General features: G+C 51.5%; 1 protein-coding gene across 3 annotated transcripts in view; it reads right to left on the reverse strand.

The window, feature by feature from the left end:
- The window catches only part of BICRA (BRD4 interacting chromatin remodeling complex associated protein), a 97,728-nt gene that overhangs the window by 8,960 nt on the left and 64,660 nt on the right, over positions 1-24,108 (reverse strand). For 2 of the 3 annotated variants that reach the window (XM_049902507.1, XM_049902508.1), the window contains exons 2-8: positions 23,816-23,916; positions 20,902-20,947; positions 20,728-20,770; positions 17,779-17,844; positions 14,051-16,015; positions 12,912-13,088; positions 133-768 (exon numbers count right to left, since the gene is read on the reverse strand). In XM_049902507.1, coding sequence (XP_049758464.1) covers positions 133-768; positions 12,912-13,088; positions 14,051-16,015; positions 17,779-17,844; positions 20,728-20,770; positions 20,902-20,942 — 2,928 coding nt within the window. In that variant the 5' untranslated portion in view covers positions 20,943-20,947; positions 23,816-23,916. The remainder of the gene's footprint in view (positions 1-132; positions 769-12,911; positions 13,089-14,050; positions 16,016-17,778; positions 17,845-20,727; positions 20,771-20,901; positions 20,948-23,815; positions 23,917-24,108) is intronic. The other variant, XM_049902509.1, reaches the window with a different exon arrangement.

Genomic DNA, 24,108 nt, shown 5'->3' on the forward strand with positions numbered 1-24,108 from the left:
AGTCAGGTGTACCGGGTGGGGACTGACACCAAGCCAGGAAGCAGGATGGGCTCTGGTCAGAAGGGGGCGGGGGGCAGGGTTCTGCGGAGGGTGCTTGCTGGGTGCTGGGCTGGTCCTGCCTCCTCCAATTACCTGGTGAAATCTCTCGAGAAGAGCCTTCTGCTGGGGCAGCGCCGGGAAGGGGGCGGTCACCATCTGGAAGGTCCGAGGAGGCGGTGGGGGAGGTACTGCGGGCTCAGGGACCAGGTGGAGGGTCACTGGGGGGCTGGGGGGCTTGTGTGGCCCCTGGCTAGGCGGGAACTGAAGCTGGAAGTCGGGTGGCGTGGGGGCTGGCAACCTGGCAGGGGTCTCAGAAGAGGAGGCCACAGCGGTGGAGGTGGAGGCTGGGGGCAGGTGGGGGGCTGGGGGCAGTGGCCCCTCAAGGGGCTGGGATGCGGGGCGCAGAGGGGGCTGGGGTGGGCCTGGGGCGGTGGGGGCCAGGGTACTGGCAGGCGGGGGGACGCCCAGCTGGTTCTGGATGACAAAGATGCCAGGCAGAGATGGAGGGGCTTGGGGTGGGGGGCAGGGGTGCAGGGCAGGCTCAGAGGGCGGGCGGGATAGGCTCTGGGGCTGGGAAGGTGGACGGGAGTGGGGGCGGGAGGGTGGACGGGAGGGGGGCCGAGCGGGGTGTGGAGAGGGCAAATGGGGGCTGTCCCCCAGGGGGGCTTGGTGAGGTAGTGACGGGGACGAGGAGGGGCCAGGGCCCTTCAGCGGAGCCGCTGCCGGGATCTGGGCGGGGTGGAGGGGAAGAGGGGAGGGCAGGTCAGAATCAGCACTGGCTCCCCATGCCCCAAGCTACTGGGGACCCCAGCCTCCCTTCTCTGCCACCCCGTCCTGAGAGAAAGGACCCCACCAGGCTCCACTTCCCTCCTCCCTTCCAGATTCCCCTTCACACACCTCCCCACACCTCTGCCCTATGTGTCCCCATCACAGCCCCTCCAATCTTTCTGTGCCTCCTCAACCCCTCCACCCCATCCCCCCACCTGCCCCCCACATCCATTTCCCACCTCTCTGCCTCCACCCCACCCCCCACATCTCTGCCCCAGACCATCCCCCACCTGTACCCCACCCCTCTGCCCTTCCCCCATCCCCCCTCTCCCCCCCGCCCATTCTCCCACTTGTCCCCCCATCCCATTCCCCATCTTTCTGGCCCTACCCGAATCCCATCTCTCGGCCCCCACCCCATCCTCCACCTCTCTGCTTCCACCCCATCCTAGAATTCTCTGCCCCCACCGGCTGCCAACTGTCTCCATCCCATCCCCCCCTTTCTGCTCCCACCCCACCCCACCCATCCCATCTTTCTGCCCCACCTGTCCCTTCACCTCATCCCCCACCTTTGTCTTCCACACCTCATCTCTTCTACCTCTGCCCCCCAACTTCATGCCTTCCATCTATCTGACCCCACACTTTATAATCTCACCTGTGTCTGTCCCCCTCACCCCTCCACCTGTCCCCTCACCTCAGTCCCTCCCTCACCCTCCACTCATCCCCCTGCCCCCGCATTTCTTTGCCCTCTGACCTCACCCTCTCTCCTGCCCTGTCTTTCCATCCTCCTCCCCATCCGCCCCATGAAGGCAGCCCTGTAGGGTGTGGGCAGTAGCGGGGAAGCAGCGGCAGCAGTGGCACAGTGGGGGGCCCTGCCAGCTGAGCAGGAGAAGGCAGGGGCTCAGGAGCGGCAGGGCAGCGTAGCAGCATGGGGGCGCGGAGGCCTGCAGGGCAGCGACCCAGCACCCGCCCTGCCTGAGTGTCCAGCTAACCTGAGGAAACCACGCCCAAGTGCAGACGGCATCCTGGGGTGTGGAACTACATGGCCACGGAGGCTGTGGGGACATGGTGTTCCTGGGGAGACAACTGAGGGGCAGGCCAGGCCAGGGCACATAGCCCCAAGGAGGCCTCTGGAGTCATGAGTCCCTTCTAAGTATTCCAGGGCCCCCACCTCCGAATCCCTGTGTGGCCATGTCCATGGTGTCACGTGAGCCTGCAGGTGTGCGCGTGTGCGGGCACGTGTGTGTACCAGATGCTGGCAAAGGCATGAGTTCTGTAACACATTCACACCTGGCTCAACCTCGCCTGAAGTGCCGAGCCCAGGGCCTTGCCCTTCAGGTGCTTCTCCCCCAGGGGTCACCTCCCCAAGAACCATCATCATGACATGTGATCGTGAGAGTATCAGACTTGTCTTGGACCAAATTGTATTCCCCCGAACCCCTGTACCTGCGAGCGTGACCTTGTTTGGAAATGGGGTTTCTGAAGATGTTATCAGTTAACATGAGGTCAAACGGGAGCAGAGTGGTCCTGATACCATCAGAGTGGTGTACTTATAAAAGGAGAGAACAGACACACAGACAGAATCACACGGGGGGGAAGGCGCCATGTGAAGATGCGTCTACAACCAAGGAACGCCAGCAGAAGCCTGGGGCTACCAGAAGCTGGAAGAGACAGGGAAGATCCTACCCTAGAGTGGACAGAGAGCGTGGTTCTGCCCACACCCTGAATTCAGACTCCCTGCCTCCAGAACTGTTGCAGCAACAAATTTCTGTTCTTAGAAGCCACCAAGTTTATGGTATTTTGTTATGGTAGCTCTAGGAATCTAAAAAAATTAAAGCCTTTTAAATGAATGGAAGGAAAAAATAAAAAGAGATGAAAAGAAACCTTCAGATGAAGATGTGACTAGCTGTTTTCCCACTGTGGTATTAACCAAAACCAACCAGCTGCTGTCGAGTCGTTTCAGACCCATGGCTTGGTATACAGCTGGTGCTCGCTGGTTATGTAGTTTAAAATGATTAGAAAAATAGTCACACGCTCATTTAATTTAGAAAATACAGAAAAGAACAAAGGAAAATTAACTGCCCATAATAATAAATACCTCTGTTAAAATCATTTTACAATAAATTTTTGTCTGAGAAACTAATTTGAGCTGTAAACTTTCACCTAAAGCACAATTAAAAAAAAAAATCGTTTTAAACAGCTGGTATCTTTATGCTGTCACCAAATCTACACCACAGTAACAGTTCACACCGATCCAGCACCTTCTGCCAGCCACCTGCACCGACTCATCTGGTCTCTCCATACCTCTGTGAGAACAGTGATATTATTGGGCCCATTTCACAGATAAGAAACTGAGGCTAGGGACCGGAAAGGATAGATCTGAGATCCCCACATAGGAAGAGGCAGAGCTGGGACCCAGCCCTGAGTCTGTGCCCATCATCTCCCTGCTCAATGCTGTTCAGTGACCCTGGAGCTGCTTCTCAAAGCTGACCGAGGGGCACTCAGGCTCTGGGGGCTCGGGGGACCTGCCCAAGGCCACCCAGCTTGAGACCACTCAAGGCTACCACACTCCAAAGCCAGGGCTCTTTGCTTTGAGCCTCCAAAATGGGCCAACTCATGATTTCAGAGTTACAAGTCCCTGAACGCTTCCGGCACTGCTTCCAAACTTGGCTTGAATAACTTGTAAGTTCTAGCAATTAAAAAATCAATCAATCAATCAATCTATCTATACATCCCCAAAGGTCTGCTACCTCTAAGAACTGTGGTGGTTTGTATGTGGCTGTGATGCTGAAAGCTACACCACCAGTATTTCACACACCAGCAGGGTGACCCACGGTGGATAGGTTTCAGAGGAGCTTCCAGACCAAAAGACTAGGAAGAAAGGCCTGGCGATCTGCTTCCAAAAATTATCCAATGAAAACCCTATGGATCACGATGGATTGTTCTCCGATGTAGTGCTGGAGGATGAGCCCCCTAGGTTGGAAGGCACTCAAAACACACAGTGGCCACGACAATGGACTCAAGCATGCCAACGATCGTGATGATGGCGCAGGACCGGGCAAGGGTTTGTTATGTTGTACGTGGGGTTACCATGAGTTGGAGCTGACTCAACAGCGACACAACAAGAATAGCAACGTACTGAGAGAGCGAGAAAGATAAACCACATGTAGCAAAGTGTTTACAAAATGAGGAAGTCTGGTTGGTAGGCAGCCTCCAAATGTCCCCAATGATCCCCACCTCTTGGCATTCAGTCCTCGTGAACCTGGTACCAGAACTGGGCTCTGTGACCAGCAGAATATGGCAGAAATGGTCACATGTCACTTTTGTGATTGTTGTTGTTGTTAGGTGCCACCAAGTCGATTTTAACTCATAGCGACCCTATGTGACAGAGTAGAATCGCCCCACAGGGCTTTCTAGGCTGTGATCTTTACAGGCGAAACCCTGGTGGTGTAGTGGTTAAGTGCTATGGCTGTTAACCAAGAGGTCCGCAGTTCGAATCCACCAGGTGCTCCTTGGAAATTCTATGGGGCAGTCCTACTCTGTCCTATAGGGTCGCTATGAGTCTGAGTTGACTTCATGGTTGTGGGTTTGTTTTTTGTTTAATCTTTACAGGAGCAGATTGTCAGGTCTTTCTCCTCTGGAGCCAGGGAGTGGGTTCAAACCACTAACCTTTTGGCTAATATCCAGCATTTACTGCTGCACCACCAGGACTCTCTCATCAACAGAAGACTGGTTCAATAAATTAAGGCATATCCATACAATGGAGTACGCAAGGACTAAAAGGGATGTGGGAGAGTGTACTGGCTGCCTTCTGTGGAAAGGGGGAGGGTGAGTACGCATTCATGTTATTCAGGGGATAGATGGGATCTAGGCTGGAGCCCTGGTGGCGCGGTGGTTAAGAGTTACAACTGCTGACCAAAAGGTTAGCAGTTCGAAGCCACCAGCTGCTCCTTGGAAACCCTATGGGGCAATTCTACTCTGTCCTATAGGGTTGCTATGAGTCGGAATTGACTCGATGGCAGTGGGTTTGGTTTTGTTTTTTTAGGCAAGAAGAGCGAGGCTCGAGCACTTTTTATGCATCTGTTCACACTCTATGATTTCTGAGCCATGTGAATCAATTATTTAAACTGAATGTTCAAGTTACTAAAACAATGGCTTTATATAGTTGTCTTCTTCCTGAATTGGGGTCTGAGTTGGGTCACCCTCAGCATGTTCCAGTCATACTTCTATTAACTAATCTCTTTGACACAGCAGAGCAGGCCTAACGTTTATAGAGACTGAAGCTGTGTGAATCCAGGACTTCATTACGCTAACTATACATGACTAGTAACTATATATATACCCATGGATATAGCCATTTTGTGAACTGACCACTTGCTCAAGCAGAGCATACCAGCGGCAGCCTGACCACACCAGGAGCGCCAACTGTACAACAGAAGACTTAGCTAAGGAAGGAAAAGCAGCAGGGCAAAAGGTATTTCAGTTACACATCTGCACAATACACTGCACCCTATTTAACTTCAACTGGTCCATACGAACAGTATAGGGCTATGTGCTCATTGCTCATAATCCTATGTTTTCGCTAGATTTACCTAGGTACGATATGGAGAAAGAAATCCTTCAAATTACCATTTTCACATTCATGGGTCTATCAAACAGCAGTTACCCATCTTAATGGTATAACCATAGATATCAGGTTATAAAAAAGCCTGTGGCTACCAGCCTGAGCACCCTCTTACTCTCTTTCTACTGGATCATTTGCTTTGGGGAAACCTAACCAGGAAGCATGTTGTAAGCCATCCTTTAGAGAGACCCACATGGGAGGAACTGAGGCCTCCAGCCAACAGCCACATGAGTGAGCTTGGAAGTAGATCCTCCAGCCCCAGTCAATCCTTCAGATGACTGCAGGCCCAGAAGACACCTTGACTGTAACCTCATGGGAGACCCTGAGACAGAACACCCTAGCTAAGCTTCATCCGTAGAAACTCCGTGAGATAAATTCATGTTTGTTTTTTAAGCTGCTTAATTTTTGGGCAATTTGTTACGCAGCAATAGATAATACACCTGGTTAAAAATATGGGATTAAGGGGTACTGGGTTTTTATTAAGGATGATGAGAAAATTGGAAACGGGTAGCGGCTGACAGTTGCCCCACATGGTGAACACAATCAATGTCACTGAATTGTAGGTGGAAAAACGGTTGAATTGGCAAATGCTTTGCTATATATATTACACCACACACACACACACACATACACACGGGAGTTCCTTGTACTATTCTTACAAATTTTCTACGTTTGAAGTTATTTTTAAAAAAAGTTTTAAAATACAAACAAAAAATTTTAAACCATTTTTTAAAATCTCATCCTCATTAAAAATGTAGAGAGAAAAACAAACTCAACAAAAAACATGAAATAGACCCAAAATAAAACAAAAGCATCTTTAAGCAAAAATGTCACCTTGAAGACTAAGGTGCGCCTGAACCGAGCCATGGTGTTTTCAATATCCTCAGATGCGTGCAAAAGCTAGACATTAAATACAAAGACCGAAGAAGAACTGACACCTTTGAATTATATGGGATTGGTGAAGAATATTGAATATACCATGGTCTGCTCAAAGAACGAACAAATCTGTTTTGGAAGAAGTACAGCCAGAATGCTCCTTAGAAGCAATGATGACAAGGCTACGTCTTACATACCTTGGATATGTTATCAGGAGGGATCAGTCCCTGGAGAAGGACATCATGCTTGGTAGAGTAGACAGTCAGTGGAAAAGAGGAAGACCCTCAATGATATGGATTGACACAGTGGCTGCAACAATGGGCTCAAGCATAACAACGACTGTGAGGATGGCCCAGGGCCAGGCAGTTTCATTCTGTTGTACACAGGGCCGCTTTGAGTTGGAATTGACTCAATGGCACCTAACAACTAAGTAAAAAACCAAGTCAAAAGTCAAAAGACAAACTGAGAAAAATGTGTGCAACTCATATTGCAGACAAAGAACTCACCTCTACAATATATAAAGAGTCTCTAGAAATCACTAAAAATAACAACCCAGAGGCTATGATCAGAAAGTGTACAGAATAGAAATACAACAGGCTCTAGGATTTCAAGAGATGCTCAACCTTACTTCAGGTTTTTTGGTTTTAATGTAATGTAGTGACCCTCCACAATGTAACCTAATATAATGTAACCAATCAGTTGAGGTCATACCAGTGGAGGGTGGATCCTAAATCTTCTAAATTATAAAAAGACCAGAACAGAAACACACACACTCACACACACACACACACACACAGAGACAGACACACGGGAAGAAAGACACCATGTGAGGATCAAGTACAAGCCAACGAACCAAGGATGGCCCCGAGCTAGTGATGCAGAAGAAACTGACAGGGCTGAGACCTTGACTGGGACTTTGAGCCTCCAGAACTGTGTGAAAATAAATTTCTGCTCTTTAAAGTCGACCACTTGTATGTGTATTACAGCAACAGTAGATAACTAAGCTACTACCCCTCTGTCAGTTGGTCCAACTATGGTGGCTTGCTTGTTGCTATGATGTTGAAAGCTATGCCACTGATATTTCAAAGACCAGCAGGGTCATCCATGGTGGACGGGTTTCAGTGGAGCTTCCAGGCTAACACCGTCTAGGAAGAAAGACCTGGTGATCTGCTTCTGAGAATCAGCCAGTGGAAGCCCTGTGGATCACAACAGAACACTGCCAGACGCGCTTGCTTTGGGCAAGTCATCAGGAAGGATCAGTCACTAAAGGAGGACATCGTGTTTGGTGGAGCAGAGGGCCAACAAGGGTGAGGGAGACCCTCAGTGAGACGAACTGCCGAAACAGCCACAACTGTCGATCACAAAGACGACGTGGGAGTGGACAATGTCTCGCCCTGCTGTACGTAAGGTCACCGTAAGTCAAGGGTCCACTCGACAGCAGCTAACAACTGTGGCTGTTGTCTGTAAAGGGCCATACGAGGGCAGAAGTAGTGGGCTAGGGACACAGCAACGGGGTGGGAGACTTTTCCCTCTACTTTCTGTATACTCTTTGATGATTGAACCACGTGAACATAACGCCTAATTTTTAAAAAAGGTTTTAAATGGATGGGGAAAAAAAATAAAACTAAACTAAAAGAAAACTTTATACCAAAATATTACAAGTTGCTTCTGACAGTGGAGTATGGATGATTAATTTTACTTCTTTGTTCTTTTCTGCATTTTCTAAATTCTCTAAATGAGCATGCGATTATTTTTATAATCATTCAAAAAAAAAAAAAAAAACTACTATATGAGGGGACTGTTTACCATGAAATTCCAATTGCCCCTGTGTAGATGACAAGATGGTCGGCTTCACCCACAATTAAAGGAAAGAGCAGGCAAATGACAACTTGTAGCCTGGCGAAGAGCAAGCCGTCTGGTGTTGGTAAAGCTGCTGGAGGAAGTCTTCAAGGGCACAACTTTTCTGGAAAAGTAACCAGTTTCCCACTTTCCATAAAATCTTTTGAACGCACACGCCCTCTGATCCAGCAAGTCTGTTTCGAGAAACTTCCATTTTTCTAGAAATCTACAGATATTTTCACACACATGTGCAAAGCCTGGGTACAAGAATATTTATAGGTGCATTGTTCGTTCAAGGGTCTCTGGGTGGCAAAAACAGCTTATGCTTCTCTACTAACAGAAAGGTAGGTGGTTCGAATCCACCCAGCAGTGCCATGGAAGAAAGGCCTGGTGATCTGCTTCTGAAAGGTCACGGCCAAGAAAACCCTTTGGAGCTCTGTTGCACTCTGTAACACATGGGGTTGCCATGAGTTGGCATCGACTCCACAGCAATGGGCTTTTTTTTTTTTTTTTTGCTTGTTCACAAATGACACAGGAAATCACTTTAAGTATTTGTGAATATTGTTAGCTACTGTCGTCAAGTCAGCCCCTGGCTTACGGCCACCCCATGTACAGCAGAACAAAACACTGCCCAGTCCTCTGCCATCCTGTGATTGGTTGCAGATTGGACTGTTGAGATCCACAGGGTTTTCACTAGCTGATTTTCGGAAGCAGATCGCCAGGCCTTTCCTTCTAGTCCCTTTTAGTCCAGAAGCTTTGCTGAAATCTGTTCAACATCACAGCAACATGCAAGCCTCCACTGGCAGACGGGTGGTGGCTCTACATGAGGTGCACTGGCTGGGATTCAAACCTGGGTCTCCCACATGGAAGGCGAGAATTCTACCACTGAACCACCACTGCCCCATTCATGAATAGGGGACTGCAAAAATAAGTCATGGCATGGCCATATTATCATACAGGAGAGAGGTGTTGTAAGAAGGAGGGAGGCACTCTGCATGCTGATAAGTACAGCTGCAGCCTACACCTCTGGGAGCCCTGGTAGCACAGTTAAGCACTAGGCTGCCAACCAAAAGGTTGGTGGTTTGGACCCACCCAGCAGCAATCTGTCTCCTTAAAGATTACAGCGAAGAAAACCCAAAGGGCAGTTCTACCCTATCACATGGAGTTGCTGTGAGTTGGAATCGATTTGATGGCACCCAACAACAACTACACCTCTGCTTCCAAAAAACCAGCCACTGAAAACCCTGTAGAGCACCAGTTCTACTCTGACACACCTGGGGTCGCTGTGAGTCAGAATTGATGGCAATGGGTTTAGCTTATACCAGGGAAGAGCAAACTACAGACTACAGGCCAAATCCTGTCCACCACCTGCCTGGCTTACCATTTTATATGGCCAACAAGGCCAGGAATGGTTTCTACATTTTTAAAATGATTGAAAAAATCAAAACGAGAATAATATTTTGTGACACGTGAAAACTGTATGCGTTTCAAATTTTAGTGTTCGTAAGTAAAGTTTTATTAGAACACAGCCACGCTAACCATTTGTGTATGACCTATAGCTGCTTTCCACTATAAAGCCACAAATATTTACTCTCTGGCTCTTAAATGAAAAAAGTTTGCAGGCCCCAGGCTTTTTTTACTTACACAGCATTTTCAACATTTCTGACCCTGTTCTAAGCACTTTCCATATATTAACTTTTTAAATCCTCCCAGCAACCTTGAGAAGTAGATGATATTATTGCCCTCATTTTACATGTAAGGAAACTGAGGCACAGAGAGGTCACAAAGCCTGTAAGAAGCAGAGCTGGGATTTGAACCTGAAAAGTTGGGCTCCAGGATCCATGTTCCGAACTACCACACCACACTGCCCAAGGAACAATTCTCCCAAGCAGTGGCTTTCAAACTATACATACTGACCCATCTGTAACAGCTCAAGATCATTTTAGTGGCTTGTGACCAGCATTTAAAAAGAAAAGTGAAACAAATATTGTACGAGACCACCATTATAAAAACACAGGAAAAGGTTTACACACAGAAAAAACAATCTTTGATGGTTACCAGGGAGAGGAGGGCTGGGGAAGGGAAATCACTAACTAGATAGCAGACAAGTGTTAACTTTGGTGAAAGGAAAGGCAACGCATGATGTAAGGGAAGTCAGTACAACTTGACCAAGGCAAAGTCATAGAAGCTTCCTAGACACATCCAAACACCTGGAGGGACACAGTTGCTGGGGCTGAGGGCTGGGGACCATGGTCCTGGGGGACATCTAGGTCAGTTGGCATAACATTGTTCATTAAGAAAATGTTATACATCCTAGTTTGATGAGTAGCATCTGGGGCCTTAAAAGCTTGAGAGCAGCCACCTAAGATACATCTACTGGTCGCATTCTGTTCAGAGCAAAGGAGAATGAAGAAAACCAAAGACATAGGAAAATATCAGTCCGAAGGACTCATGGACCACATGAACCACAGCCTCCACCAGCCTAAGCCCAGAAGAACTAGATGGTGCCCGGCTACCACCACCAACTGCTCTGATAGGGATCACAATAGAGGGTCCTGGACAGAGCTGAAGAAAAACATCAACAAAATTCAAATTCACACACAAAAAAAGACGAGACTTACTGGTCTGACAGAGACTGGAGGAATTTCTGAGATTATGGCCCCTGAACACCCTACTAACTCAGAACTGAAGCCACTCCTAAAGTCCTCCTTTCAACCAAAGATCAGACAGGTTTATAAAACAATAACCCACTTGTTGTGGAACCTGCTTCTTACTTCAATCAAGTATACGAGACCAAATGGGCAACACCTGCCCAAAAGCAAAGATGAGAAGGCAAGAAGGGACAGGAAAACTGGACAAATGGAGACAGGAACCTGGGGTGGAAAGGGGAAGAGAGCTCGCACATTGTGGGGACTGCAACCAATGTCACAGAACAATTTGTGTATAAATTTTGTAATGTCAACTTTCATCTAAAGCACAATAAAATTAAAAAAAGAAAAAGAAAAGTGGGACCCATACACCAGTGTTCATTGCAGCACTTTTCACAATAGCCAAAAGGTGGACACAAGTGAAACGTCCATGAACAGACAAACGGACCAACAAAACGTGGTCCATACACACAATGGAACACTTCTCAGCCAAGGGGAGAAATGAAGTCCTGACGCACACCACAACGAGGATGAACCCTGGGAACATCGTGCTGAGGGAAATCGGTCCATTGCAAAAGAGCAAATACTGTATGATCTCAGCTTATGAGAAACAGACAAACAGACACCAAAGACCATTAATGGTTACCAGCAGTGGGAGGGAGGGAAAGGTGGAGTTGTTGCTTACAGGCACGGAGTTCACGTTAATGATGGTGGAATATTTTGGAAAAGGACAGTGAGAAAGGCTGCATCACAGGAAGAACGTGTATATCTAACCTCGAACACACCCACAGTCGTGAAGATGATGCAGGGCTGGGCAACATTTCATACTGTTACATGTAAGGCCACCATGAGTTGGAGTCGACTCGACACCCATCTATCTACCTACCTACCTACCTATCTGATTTTTTCTACACATAGAAATTCTTCCATCCATGGAAGCAGCAGTCAAGAAATCAAAAGCCACATTGCATTGGGCAAATCTGCTGCAAAAGGCCTCTTTAAAGTGTTGAAAAGCAAAGATGTCGCCTTGAAGACTAAGGTGCACCTGACCCAAGCCACGGTATTTTCCATCGCGTCATATGTATGTGAAAGCTGGACAATGAATAAGGAAGACCGGAGAAGAACTGACGCCTTTGAATTGTGGTGTTGGCAAAGAACACTGAATATACCATGGACTGCCAAAAGAACAAACAAATCTGTCTTGGAAGAAGTACAAACAGAATGCTCCTTAGGAGCAAGGATGGCAAGACTATGTCTTACATACTTTTGACATGTTGTCAGGAGGGATCAGTCCCTGGAGAAGTACATCATGTTTGGTAAAGTACAGGATCAATGAAAAAGAGGAAGACACTCATAGAGATGGATTGACACAGTGGTTGCAACAATGGGCTCAAGCATAACGACGATTGTTGGCATGGCCAGGACCAGGCAGTGTTTCGTTCTGCTGTATACAGGAACCGACTCCTCAGCACCTAACAACAACAACATGCATAGAAAAGGAAGAGCCCTGGTGGTGCACCAGTTAAATGCTCAGCTGCTAATGGGAAGGTTGGTGGTTTGAACCCACCCAGCAGCTCTGTGGGAGAAAAGACCTGGTGATCTGCTCCCGTAAAGATTTCAGCCTAGAAAATCCTATGGGGCAGTTCTACCCTGTCACGTGGGGTTGCTGAGTCAGAATCGACTCCACAGCACCCAACAACATGTATGGGAAAAGAAACACAAGAAACCGCCCTGGGGAGCAAAGCCAGGAGGCTAAAAACGTTTGGAGGGGGTATCTTCAGTATATACCTTCTTGTATCTTTTGAAAAGTAAACTATCTGGATGTGTTACTTATCCAGATATCAAAGTATAATTTTAGGAAATAAGTGTCCCCTGGTGTGTTTTGTAACCTTGCCTAGAGTGTGAGCTCCCATGGGCTGGCCCTGGCCTCAAGCTCCCACATCCGTCAGGTAACACTCAAGAAATCTCTGAGGAGGGAGTGAAGTAGTACCCCTGTTCCCAAGTCAGCAAGACAGAGGAAGGCAGGGCAGCCAGAGCACAGGGAGGAGGGAGCCGGGGAGGCAGGTGTGAGGGGGCGAGGGTCGGCTGAGCTAAGGACAGAGGCTGCGGGGTGCGTCTACCTGGGGGGCCGGAGCCAGGGAGGCCTGGCTGTCGGGGCCCTGAGGGCCAAGACCAGCTCCTTTGGCGACGGGGGTGACCGGGGCTGGGTCTTGGGTGGGAGGCGGGGCGCTGACTATGACCGAGGCGGGAACGGAGAGGTGGGGGCCCTCCGCGGGGAGGGGTTGCTGGCTCCTCTCCTGCAAAGGGCACCCGCACACGGTCAGAAGGCCACCCCACACCCTCTTAGCCCCCCACAACAGCCCTGCCCCCACTGATGATGCCTGGGCTGCAGAGCAGGGGGTGGTCGGGCGGCCAAGAGGGAGGTGCCCCAAGAGGCCTAGGCTAGGATGGGCGTGCCGCTCAGAGGCCAGGGAGGCTGTGTCCCGGGCAGCGTGCTCCTCTCTGTCCATCAGTCTGTCCACCAGCCCCACCACGTCCTCAACCGCTCCTGCTCTGTCTGTCCGTGTCTTGCTAACTCTCTCCCTCTGATCCATCTCCAGTCCTCCAGCAGTGTATCAGTCAGCCACTCTCTCCTTGTGTGTCTGTCTATCGTCTGGCAGTCAGTCAGCCAGTCTTGTATGTCCGCCTGCCACTCAAGTCAGGTCCTCTACTTGTCTGTCTGTCCATTCATCCATCAGTCAGCCAGCCTCTCTTCTTGTCTTCTGCCTACCAGTCAGTCACTCTCCTTCTCCATCTGTCTGTCCATTTGTCAGTCAAGTCATTTTGTCAGCCAGTCCCTCTCCTTATCTGTGTGTCAGCCAGCCCACCTGTCAGTCTCTCTCTTTTTCTGTCTGTCTGTCTGTCAGCCAGTCTGTCAGTCTCTCTCCCCATCAGTCAGCCAGCCAGCCAAGTCTTCCATCAGCCACTCTGGCAGTTTTTCTGTCAGTCAATCAGCATCTCCCTGTCCATCAGTCTCTCTCAACCCTTGGGACATCTCTCAGGGATGCCCACATCTCCCTAACACAAAATACCCCCTTTACTGCCTCAGCTGCATCCGATTTCAGCTCCCCTGCCACCACACAGCCCACTCCCCCACCTCCCGTTGCTGCCACCTGCCAAGGCCCCCCAGCCCATCCCCACCCGTGGGCCTGGCCCCTCCTGTTATCCCTCCCCTGCCCACCCATCTCTCCCAGCCCTGCGTCATCCCCAGCCTGGTTACCTGGGGCAGGAACATCTGCATGGAGTCCTGAGTGAGGATGGCCGTGGGGGCGGCAGCAGACGGCTGCCCCAGGACGATCTTCTCGGGGCTGGACGCCAGGCCTGGGCTGGCCTGGGGGGTGGTGGCCTGAGGTGGAGCCGCGGCCTGTGGGGTTGGGGCCTGCGGGGGCTGCTGCTGCACCTGAGGCTGCTGGAGGCCCAGAGGAAGTGGCGTGCTGACGGTGGGGGCCACCTGGGGGGCTGTCTGCACTGCAAGGACGGATGCGGCCTCCCCAGGGGCGGCAGCAGGGGTGGCCGGCTGCACCAGGCCATCGGGGGTGTTGAGCATGGCCACGGCACTGGGCGGCAGGGTGACACCCTGGAGGACGGTGGTGGCAGCAGGGCCGGCAGGGGCAGGTTGGCTCTGGGTAGGCAGGCTGCCGGCGGCCAAGGACACGGGCATCTGGAAGAGTGCTGGTTGGCCCACCTGGATGGGGGCAGCTGAGAGGATGTGGGCGGCACTGTGGGCCCCAGAGTGGGGGGCCAGCACGGGGCCCAGGCTCAGGGGGCCAGCCAGGTTCTGGTTGGTGAGGATGGGATTGGCGATGAGCTGTCCGCCCGCATGGGGGGCTGCGGCTGCCAGGATCTGCCCACCCACATTGGCCGGCAGGGCGGAAAGAGGCTGGGGCAGCTGGACAGCCGACGTGCCAGGCAGCAGGAACTGGTTCTGGCCGGGCAGCATGTGCTGGGCGGGGATGACAATGCTGCTGCCTTGGTTCAGAAGGTGGACACTCATGGGCTTGCTCAAGGCCCCAGGCGGCTGGGGTGGGGCAGCCCCCGTCGTGGTGGCAGGGGGCTGCTTGAAGACATTTGCCTGCAAGGTGGGTGCTGGGAAGCCTGAAAGAACCACATTCTGGCCTGCTTTGCCTGCTGCCATGAAAGTCAGGTTCTGGGGGGCCTTGGGCTGCTGTGAGAGGCTCCCTGCCTCGCTCTGGATGGTAAGTGTGGCACCCGCTGGCGCGAAGGGCTTGGGTGTCAGCTGATAGAGCTTGGGGGGCAGCACACCAGCGGGCTTGGGCTGGATGGGCGTGGGTGTGCGGTGCAGGATCACATTGGGTGCTGGCACCAGCGGTGAAGCGCCCAGGCTGGGGGCCACCGCCAGCGGCTGCCCTGAGGGTGCCCCACCGGCTACGGCTGTGGCAGCCCCTGCCCCTCCAAACACAGAGTTCCCATTGAGTGTGGTGGCCACGGCGGCAGGCAGGTTCTTTTGGATCACCAGGCCAGCTCCCTGGGGTGAGACACCGGCTGATGCCAGGGTTACCGGCTCTGAGGGGCCAGCCGCCGAGGCCAGGTAGCCACTGACGGGCACCTGCTTGGCCAGGAGCTGGGAGGTGGGCGGGTTGAGTGCCATGACAGGCTGGCCCACCACCTGGATGGGTGCTAGGCCAAGTGTGGCTGCTGCAGCACCCCCAGGGCTGCCATTGGGTAGGCCCTGGAGGCCTGGGATGGGCTGCAGGGTCACGTTGCCCAGGCCCACGGGCTGCAGGAAGGGCTGTACGCTCAGGGCCTTGTTGACCACGTCCTGGGGTGGCACCAGGGCCTGGTGGGCCAGCACGGTGGGTGGTGCCTGCAGCCCCAGCAGGTCAGTGCCGCCTGGGAAGAGGGCCTGTGGTCCCGCAGCCACAGCAGCTGCCCCTCCCGTGCCTGCCGGGCCTGCCCCGCCGTCCGCTGGCTGTAAAGTGGGCAGTTGGAAGGGGCCCAGGTCCAGCTCGGCCTCAGCCTCGAGCGTCTGCTCAGTGATGTTGGCCTCCTGGAGACTCTGCTGGAGGATATCGCAGGGCTGGTCGGTGCCCCCGCTGCCCCCGCCACCGCCCCCTGCTGAGGGCGAGCCCAGAATGTCATCTTCTAGGAAGTCGAGGTCCACGCTGGGCGCTGGCTGGCTGGGCTCTGGGTTCAAGTGGTTGCCGGAAGCTTCTTGGACATGGAGCTGGAGGTCGGGTGGTGAGGTGGGAAGGAAAGAGCTGAGGTTAGCAAAGGGTCAGGCTGAGGTCCGGGCTGGAGTGATGGGCACTTGGGCTCTAGTGCAGCACGGTCAGATAGAACATTCTGTGTGTAAGTGGCTGGACCCAGATTTGAATCCCAACTCCACCACTAGTCAGCTGTACAACCTGGGACTAGCTTAATCTGGCCTCAGTTTCCCCATCTGTACACATCAGCAAACCAAAACCAAACCCATTGCTGCTGAGTTAGCTTCCAACTCATGGTGACCCCACGTGTTACAGAGTAGAACTGCCCTACATGGTTCTCTTGGCTGTAATCTTTACAAAAGCAGATTGCCAGGTCTTTCTTCTGCGGTGCTGCTGGGTGGGTTTGAACCATCAATCTTTTGGTTAGTGGCCAAGTGCAAACCGCTGGTGCTACCACGGCTGTTCTGTACCCATCAGTAACACGCAATTAAAATTGTTTTTTTCTTAAATAGAAATAAACCCACTGCCCTCGAGTCGATTCTGACTCATAGCAACCCTATAGGACAGAGCAGAACTGCCCCATACGGTTTCCAAGGCTGTAATCTTTACAGAAACAGACTGCCACATCTTTCTCCCATGGAGCGGTTGGTGGGTTCGAGCAGCCAACTTTTTGGTTAGCAGCTGAGTGCTTAAACACTGTGCCACCAGGGCTCCTTCATAAAGATTACAACCTAGGAAATCGTATGGGGCAGTTCTACTCTGTCATATGGGATCACTAGGAGTGAAAACTGACTTGACAGCACCTAACAACAACTGCTGAAGATGAGCTTTTTGGAGTATATTATTACACTTGTTGTGAGAATGAAACGAAAATGACTAGAAAAGGGCTGGGCAGATGAGTGTTCAATAAGTGGGAGTTATCATGATGAGGATGAAGAAGGGAGGAGGAAGGAGGGGGCAGAGAGGGTGGGGGGATGGAGAGAAGGGAGAGGAGGAAGAAGCAGTGGCAGAAGAGGGGCTAGAGGAACAGGAAGACGGACGGAGGAAGGTGACGCTATGTGGACAACTGGCATTTACTAATGGACCCAGAGTTGGGCACACAGTAAATCAAAACCAAACCTGGGGCTTTTGAGTTGATTCCAACTCATAGCGACCCTGCAGGACAGAGTAGAACTGCCCCGTAGGGTTTCCAAAGAGCGGCTGGTGGATTTGAACTGCTACCTTTTGGTTAGCAGCCAAGCTCTTAACCACTATGCAACCAGGGCCTCTCAATAAATGTTTCCTGCTCTGGCCTCTGCTTATCACCCCTGTCTTCACTTTACGGGTGGAAAATGGAGGTCTGGGCATGAGGTCCGATCTCTCTCTTCTCTCTCTCTCTCTCTCTTCTCTCTCTCTCTCTCTCACACACACACACACACACACACACACACACACACACACACACACACAGAGCCAAGCTGGAGCAGGACCCCAGCCCTGCGCTTATCTCCAGAGGAGCCTGGTAAACCTCCAAAACTGTTGTGACCCAGAGACCCAGAACCCTCACCTCCTGCTCCAAGGGGCATGTGGGGCACGGGCAGCCTCATCATGTCGGCCCCCAGAGCCTCACCCTTGCTCCCTCCGTGCAGCCTCAGTGGCCCCAGCAGCCTTGGTGCCACCTTCCCCGATGCTGCTCTCAGTGGTGGCCCCAGCCCTCTGCCATCCAAACCCAGCAGAGCAGGAGCCCAAACTCTCCCCTCTTGCTTCAGAGCCCTCCCCACCGGCCACAGCACAGCCCACTTACCCCAGGACCTTCGTAGAAGGCACTTTGGGCTTCCCCGGGGTTATCCAGGAGGTCATCACTGTCGAGCTGCAACAAGACCCGCCCACCCAAGGTCAAAGGTCAGCTGGGTAGCTGGCAAGCCAAAGCTCTAGAGCAGATATCAATTTTGGGTTTAGGAGAGGAAAAGACGAGGGGTGGGGAGGGTGTGGGATACAGGAATCTCTTCGTCTCCCAGAAGAGAGGTCCCAAAGAAAAGGGCTTGGCCACAAGCTTAAAGCCCAAGGTGTCTAGGTCTTAACCCCCGTGCCCGGAATGTGACCTCGTTTGGGGAAAAAGTGTTCTTTGGAGATGTTCTGAGTTATGTTAAAGAAATCATACCAGAGTAGTGCTAGTCCTAATCATAAAATTCTTCTGAGTGGTGTTTCATAAAATAGAAGAACAGACATGAGGCAGTATCATACACTGGGGGGGGGGGGGGGGGGGCCAGCAAGGGGACAGGATGGGACGGCATTATCAAGATACATCTACAAGCCAAGGAACGCCAAGAGACGCCTGGGGCTGCCAGAGGCTACAAGAGACAAGGAAGGATCTTCTAGAACAGACAGAGACAGATGGCCCTGCCGCCACCCTGAATTTAGACTTCCTAGCCTCCAGAAAATGGTTAAGCGCTCAGCTGCTAACCAAAAAGTCAGCAGTTCTAACCCACCAGTGGTTCCGTGGGAGAAAAGAACCAGTGATCTGCTCCCATAAAGATTACAGCCTAGGAAACCCTATGGGGCAGTTCTACTCTGTCCTATAGGGTTGCTATGAGTCACAATCGACTCAACGACACATAACAACAACAGCCTCCAGAAGTCTGAGACAATAAATTCCTGTTCTTAAAAACAACAACAACAAAAAAACAAGGTGTCCCTAACACTGAGTCCCCTAGTCTGGCCTCCGAGGACCTCCTAACATACTTGTCCTGAACTCTCGAGTCCTGACTCTATCCCTTCACCCAAGCTGTGCCTCCTGCCTTCCGCCCTGCGGCCTCTCTGGTCACACATCCTTTGGGGTCTGTCACCCATGCCACCTCCTGCCAACAACCCTCTTCTTACTAAGTCACTGCAAGTCCAGGTACAGGTCAAGTGCCTGGCCTATCCCACCATCAGGATCCCCAACATGCTGCCCTGGGCCTGTCTCTGCAAGGTGGGCACCTGCTCTGATCCGTGAGGGCACCTTCTGCACCCAGAACAGGGCCTGACAAGTGACCAATGAATGTTTGTCCACTGCTGAGGCCTCTCCAATCTCTCTCCCCATCTGGGAGATTTCTCTAGAATCCCAGACTCATATATCCAACAGCCTGTTCAACAACCCTACTTGGACATCCGGAACCTGCCCCAAATTCTTGATTGCAGAAGAGGGAACCACAATCCAAAATCCAGCAGTCATCCTAGACACCTCTTTCTTCCTCGACATCTGATCCCGGTGATTCTACCTACCAAACAGATCCCAAATTAAGGGCCTCACACCCACCCCACTGCCAGCACCGTGGTCCAGGCCACCATCATCGTATTGTGGTTGCTTTCTGTCCACAAATTATTTGATACTTGGAGCCCTGGTGGCCCAACAGTTACGCACTCGGCTGCTAACCAAGAGCTTAGAGGTTCAACCCCACCCAGCAGCTCTGTAGGAGAAAGACGTAGTAATCTGTTCCCATAAAGATTATAGCCTAGAAAACTGTATGGGGGCGGTTCTACTCTGTCACGTGGGGTCACTGTGAGATGGGATTGATTCAATGGCACCCAACAACAGTAACGGCAGCCTTTCAAGAAGTGAAGCTCAATTTCCCTCCTTTTAAGTGTGGGCTGGACTTAGGGACTTGCTTGTAATGAATACAATATGGCGGAGGTGATGGTGTGTGACCTCTAAATCTAGGTCATAAAAAGCACTGGGCTTCCTCTTTGCTCTCTCTCTCTCTCTCAGATTACTGGCTCTGGAGGAATTAGTAGCCATGTTGTGAGGACACTCAGGCAGCACTTTGGAGAGGCCCACAAGGTAAAGAACTGAGGCTCCAGCCAACAGCCATGGGAATGAGTCATTTTAGAAACACATCGTCCAACCCTGGACAAGCCTTAAGACAAATGCAGCCCTGGACAACATCTTGATCCCAACCCCACCAGAGACCTTGAGACAGAGCCACTCAGCTAAGCTGCCCCAAGATTCCTGACCCTCGGAAACTGTGAGAGATCACAAACATCGTTTTAAGCTACTAAGTGTTAGGATAATTTGTCACATAGTCATAGGTAGCTAATACAGTGCTTCATGGCTTCCCAGGTTTCCATTCTTTCCCACTTTGCTCCATTCTCCAGGGTGCAAGTTGGTTACAGCATTCTCCTGCTTAATAACTCATCTGTTTCCTGTCCTCTGTCCAGGCCTTGCATGACCTGTAATTACTGCCACTTGTCTCACCTCCTCTTAGTTTCCCCTTCAGTTTGACCCACCAGCTTTCTTTCTGTTCCTGAATGGGTCAAGCTCTTTCCTTCCTTTGTACCTGCTCTTCCCCACTTCCAAGTGTACCGTGGACACCCCCACTTTGATCCTTTGGGTCTCACCTTCAATGTCACCTCCTTAGAGTGACCCTCCCTGACCACACTAGCTGAAGAAGCCCCTGCCCCTCGTTCATTTTCTTTTAAACTTCTTTTTCTGTGCATGTGACATTATCATCATGTCTTATCATGCCCTGCAGGACACTTTCCACCACTGCCTTTATTAGTTATTGGTTTCTTTGCTTACCAAGGAGGTATATATGGTGCGAGGGCAGGGGTTTGACATCTGCTTTGTTTTGGCCATAACCCCAGGGCCTGGCTCACAGAAGGCAGGGGATCGATGTCTACTGAACTGAGGGTACATGCCTATCTCAGTCTCTCCAGCTCCCCATTCTACCAGCCCTCTACCCCAGGGAACATCTCTCCCTGCCCCAGCACTTACCTTCTCGGATCCATGTAAAAAATCATTGAGGGCCTGAGGGTCACTGAAAAAGAGAAGGGGAAGAAACACTGAGGAGGTGAGGAGTAGAAGGCAGGAGAATGACAGGGGAGGGGGAAAAGGGAGGAAGAAGAGGGTTTGTGACAGAGGCCCAAGGGTGGAGAGCCCATTACTCACCAAATCACGTCTAGTAAGCATCTCCCATCCTCATCATCCATCGCCACTGGATGGGTGGGGCCGGGAAGAGGGCGAGGGAGACAAGGTTAGATGGTGGCAGCTTGACTGGCCCCCTCCCTTCAAGGACAAGTCCCCAAGGCCAAGCCCCATTGGGGCTGGAGTTTCTGTTCCCTGGAGCCTATGGGAATAGGTGAGGGCAGGGAGCACCTCCCAAGTACCCACCCGGCTCGAACTGCCTGACCAGGGACAGCTTCCTTCCCTCTCCCTCCTCCTCCTCCCCCAAACTCCCCCATCTCTCTTTCCCCAGCACCTTATGGTGACAAGGCTTCTAACCAAGACTATCTGAGTCCTGATCATGTGCAGGCACTGTGCGAAGTGCTTCACACACATTTAATTAATTTAATCCTCACAGTATCCCGTGAGGTGGGTCCTGGCACCCCTACTTTGTAGACGGTCATTACCCGTCTCCCAGCCAGCAGAGCCAGGCCTTCTATGAGCTCTCAGAACACCAGGCGGTCCTGCTTCTCTGAACACAGGGCCTGGCTCAGAGAGAAGGTGTGTCCTACGTATGAATGGGTGAAAGAAGGAGTGAGGGGGGAGTAAAGGCAGCAAGAAGGGCCTATAGCCTAGGGTTCTCCTTGAAGATGTATGCAGTGTGGTTCGAGAAGGGTGAAGGGGAAACTGAGGCAGAAGAAAAGGAGAAGTATGCATGAGGATGGGTGCTCTGAGTAAGGGAAGTCATTGGAGGGAGGCTGACGCTCACCGTAAGACTGGGGAGGCTGTGGATGGCTAACGTCTGTCGAACGCTTGCCATGTGCCAGGCCCTGTCCTAAGTGCTTCACAAGCATTAGCTCGTTTGACCTCCATGAGGAAGAGACTATTGGTAGCCCCCCCATTTTACATATGAGGAGGTTGACATTTTATCAATCCATTCACTCTCCCTTCCTCCTTCCTTTCCACCCATCTGGCTTTCCATCCTTCCAAATCTCCAATCTGCCACCTTTTCAAGCATTCCTCCATCCTCTATCCTTCCAAACTTCCATCCATTCATCTTTCTAACCTCCAAACCTCCATCCACCCCTCCATCCTTCCAAACCTCTACCCATCCCTCCATCCTTCTAAATTTCTATCCTTCCAAGTCTCCAAACACCCATCCATCTCTTCAAACTTCCATCCATCCCTCCATCTTCCAAACATCCCTCCATCCACCCCTCCATCCTTTCAAACTTCCAAACATCCCTCCCTCCTTCCAAGCCTCCAAACATCCCTCTGTACGCCCACTTCTCACTTATTGACACCGTTAGGTTCCAAAGACCACACATACATGCACACAGTCTCTTCCTGAGCCCTGGGTTAACAAAGACCTGGCCGTTTTGTGAAAATCAGCGTTAGGCAAAGCTGAAGTGGAACCTGTCCATTAGATGGCAGCACGTCCTGTAAATGGGTCACCAGCAGCCCAGGATACCCATGAAGTCAAAAACTTAAGTGGGCCTTACATGTCCCGTCACAGCCAGTGTGTTACTCTCATTTCCCACCCTGGCATTCATTACTGCCAGACATTACGTTGTTAATGCACAAAATAGTCAAATAGTAGATATTTTACTATTGTCACAAATGCAAAATGTCGGATAAGATAGTCTAAAAGTGAGGAGTAGGTGTACTTTTAAACTTTCATCCTTCCACCCATTCTTCTAAATTTCCATTCATTCACTCATCCAAATATTCCTCTATCCCTCCAAGCCTCCATCCACCCTCCCATCATCCCAAACTTCCACGCTTCCATCCAATCATCCACCTTTCCCTTCTTCCAAACACCCAAACTGATGTATCTTTCCATCCATTCATCCCCATTGCCTCGATGTACCCTTCAGCCATCCTTCCCTCCCAGTAATGCAGACAGGATACAAGAAGAAATAACACAGGATTCTTGAATGCAGGGATTTACATACAGCCCAAGGCCATGGAGTTCTTAACTCTTTTTATTTTTTTGGTGGGGGGGGCAGAAGGGAGGTCCTAGACCTCACTGAGGATATAGTAACTGTCACGGACCCCCTCACCTCCTGAACCAGACACACATCTTAATGTGCCCTCAGGGTTCACAACCCTTCACCCCACAGCATTCTCTGATCTCTCCTAACAGTGACTTCCTAACCGCCACCTCCATCTCCCACTGTCCTCAACTGTTCTGTGGTACAACGAAGAGTGTCGGACAGGGACCTCCCAGAACTGGCAAGGGTCTTCTCTGAACAGTGCCTTGGAGAATCTGATGGCAACTAATGACCCTCTTGCTAGAAACACACATGTGGGCAAAAAATTGACTTGTGCTTTCCCGGGGTTCATGGACCCCCCCGCACCACAACACTCTTCATGGGCCCTGGGTTAACATACACGTATATCCAGAGCCTCTCACACACCTAACACTCTTCCTTTTAGCGCTGTCTGCGGGGGCTGGGGGTGATTCCCACGGAGCCCCTCCTGGCTCCTCTGAGTTCGAGAGTGTGACGACAGGCTCCCTCCTGCTCCACATCCCAGTCCCCCACCCACGCTGCCTTCTCCCCTTAGTGCCAGGTCCTTGGCCTACAAGCTCCTCCCCAGTCTGCACACAGGGTGGGGGGCGGTGGTCACACTAAGGCCCAGCCAGGGGACAAAAAGGTGAGAGGTCTGCAAAGAATCTGGAGAAAGGAGGAAAGACAAAAGGTGGGGACAAGAGCCTGCGTGCAGCTGTGTGGAGGCAGGGGAATGGCTCAATTGATCCAGGGGCCCACACTGGAGAGGCAGGAGCTAAAGGATGTGTCTGCACCAGCCTCTGCAAGGAAGAAAGGCTCCTTCCTTGTTCTGGGGTCACAGTAGCCCTGGGGAGGTGGGGTGACGGATGGCTGCCAGCCAGGAGTGGATTGGGGGTCTCCCCCATTACCTGCGCTACACACGAATCATGAAGGGAAGGAGGGTGTGTCCACTCCAGGTCTACACGGGGCCCCCGGCTGGGGACTTGGGGAGTATCCTCTTGGGGGCCAGCTGTGGATAGAGAAGGAGAGAGGCTGTGAGAGAGAAAGTCAGAGAAAAGGAGAAAGACGAAGAAAGAGAGTGGGGGTGTGGGGAGAGGAGGCTTGGTGATGGGGGATAGAAGAGAGGGAGAAAGGGTTGAAGGGATGGTGTCAAAGGGAAGAGAGCGAGGGAAGGACAAATATAAGTTTAAACAAAACAAAA

Source organism: Elephas maximus, chromosome 11 (assembly GCF_024166365.1).
Source record: "Elephas maximus indicus isolate mEleMax1 chromosome 11, mEleMax1 primary haplotype, whole genome shotgun sequence".
Taxonomy (NCBI): domain Eukaryota; kingdom Metazoa; phylum Chordata; class Mammalia; order Proboscidea; family Elephantidae; genus Elephas; species Elephas maximus.